Source organism: Macrobrachium rosenbergii, chromosome 6 (genome assembly GCF_040412425.1).
Source record: "Macrobrachium rosenbergii isolate ZJJX-2024 chromosome 6, ASM4041242v1, whole genome shotgun sequence".
Taxonomy (NCBI): Eukaryota; Metazoa; Arthropoda; class Malacostraca; order Decapoda; family Palaemonidae; genus Macrobrachium; species Macrobrachium rosenbergii.
In genome coordinates, this window is record NC_089746.1 from 40,621,512 (window position 1) to 40,624,011 (window position 2,500).

A 2,500-nucleotide genomic window follows, 5' to 3' on the forward strand; every position below is an offset into this window, starting at 1 on the left:
AAATCCCCCATAAATATCATAAATATCTGTGCAATACACAATATTATCTTGTGATACCAGTTGTGCATTTATCCTCGTGTCTTGAAAGATAACAGCAAACCGCTTTGAAACGATACCCGAGCCTTCTGGGGGTATACAAGCGATAGAACCCTTACCTTGTACTCAAACTCACTCGCCCTCCTATTTTTTTTTCTTTTTTCTTTATCTCTCCTTTGATCCCATATCGCCTGAATTTACACCACTGCAAAAAGAGAGCGGTGCGATCCCCGTAAGAAATCCACCCAGACGAGGTGAGGACCGAGCTCCTAAATGTGTTTGTGGGTTCGATTTCTGTCAAACACTCGATGACAACGCCATGTTGAGTGACAGGTGTGCTTCATTATGCTCGTCGTTCTTTGGCTTTTATTGAGACGGGTAATCGTGATTTTGCAGTATCATGGGAGTAATATTCTTTTTTTTTATTAGTGGCTGCTGCTTTTGGATGACTTGGGTATAGTCTGAATGTAGTAAACATTTTCTTAGCAAACTTTCATTAACATTTTATGAACTCAGTTTGACTGCTCAATGCAGAGTTCATCCGAGTAAATATGTATATTCTGGATGTTGTATCATAGCGGCACATTTAAAGAAAGTAACATATTTTTTTTTATTGTTACGCAATGTTTTTGCAAAGATGAAACCAAAAAATTTTTAATAATTAATTATTTCTTAAATGATTTTTATTGATCCAAACCTTAATCAACATTACATAAACTTAGTTTGACTGCTCAAGGCAGAGTTCATCAGAGTAAATATGTATATTCTGAATGTTGTACCACAGAGGTTTATTTAAAAGAAACAATAGTTTTTCCTGCTGGGCAATGAAAATTTTTCATAGGATGAAAACAAAAAATATGTTGTATAACTAACAAACATTTTTTTGATAATTGTACTAACAATGTTTCTTCTTTTTTCAGGTTAGTGACTATCCTGCCCATGACTGCATTAACTTTGCAAGTGTTATCGACCGGAAAATATCAGTAAGAGATTTTGCCTTTTTGTTTATTTGCATATTTGGGTGATAATTAATTATAAAACCCATTGCCTGGAAATTGTTTCATTGCACAGTCGTATATTTTCATGATGAGGTTTCGGTGTTTTATCAGTTCAAAGTAAACAGTCATATAGGTCTATCATAATCGTCTAGTGATTTGTATAATATTCTTATTTGAATTTTCTCTCGTTGCTTTCTCATCGCTGGCAAATCATCTCCATAGTATAAATGTATTTTCTCGTTGATTGTATTCATCACACATTTATTTTTGTATTGTTTCGGTTAGTCGTTCATTGTTCATTGATTTTTACTTTCCATTAATTTATGATTTTTCCCAATAATATATATACTGTATATATGTATATATATATATATATATATATATATATATATATATATATATATATATATGTATATATGTGTGTGTGTGTGTGTGTGTGTGTGTGCGCGCGCATTAGAAATAATCAACACACAATCACGTGTGGAACAGAAGTAAATATCTGACTCACATCGGGATCGAACCCCGGTCTTTCAATTGAAAGGCAAGACCGCTGACAACTAAGCCACACAAGTCAGCTGAAAGACCTGGATTCGACCCTGATGTGAGTCAATATATATATATATAAATATATATATATATATATATATATATATATATATATATATATATATATATATATATATATATATATATATATATATATATATATATATATATATATGTGTGTGTGTGTGTGTGTGTGTGTGTGTGTGTGTGTGTGTATTGTCCTCGAACACCGTGATGATTGCCTCATGGCTTTTATTTCTGCATTAGAAAGGCGAGTTATATGAGAGTAATTACCGAGTGCCATTGATCATAATTTTCAGCTCGCTTTGTTGACTCTGGTTATTAAAATACCTCAGGGGAAATGAGGCAGTCTTCGCCAGTAAGGTCTGATTTCAAAATACCTGGTATATCAGAGAGAGACTCATTATTTCCAGCTATTCACTTGACTCAGACGCTTGCAGCCGTTGAGGTGCGCACGCAAAACTTCAGCCACGCAATAAACAAGAGGCGTGGTTTTGTTCAGTGTAATTAACGCCGGAAATACACGCGCGCGCGCGCCCGCACCGTCATTTCTTCTTCCCAGGCTGGCGGACTTGTTAGCGAAATCATACAAGGTGGTTATTATCTGCAGGAATTAATGTTGCAAAATGGATTTTATTTCCTCTGGAGGTGATTATCTTTAATTATCTATGCCGGCAAGAAATACGCTTTATATCCACAGTGAGTCACGTAAATTAATTCCTGTTTGTTAATTGTTGGCATTTCATTTTCTTTTTTGTTCAGTATTCTTTCTTGTGTTTTACCAGTGTGAGTAATTTGCACTATATCGGTCAAAACTTTTTAATTTTTTTTAATAATACAACTATTTGGACAAAGTTTCTCAAGAGTAAAAGGATATATTTCACAAAGAAAATAAAAAC

The 2,500-nt window shown here is 34.0% G+C and overlaps 1 protein-coding gene across 10 annotated transcripts in view; it reads left to right on the plus strand.

Annotated features, from left to right (window-relative positions):
• LOC136839462 (thrombospondin type-1 domain-containing protein 4-like) overlaps nucleotides 1-2,500 on the plus strand; it is a 795,787-nt gene that overhangs the window by 481,254 nt on the left and 312,033 nt on the right. Inside the window, exon 1 of one of the 10 annotated variants that reach the window (XM_067105524.1) lies at nucleotides 963-1,019. The exons of the other annotated variants lie outside the window; for them this stretch is intronic. Coding sequence (XP_066961625.1) covers nucleotides 976-1,019 — 44 coding nt within the window. The 5' untranslated portion in view covers nucleotides 963-975. Of the gene's footprint in view, nucleotides 1-962; nucleotides 1,020-2,500 lie in introns of those variants that run through there. 10 annotated transcript variants of the gene reach the window in all.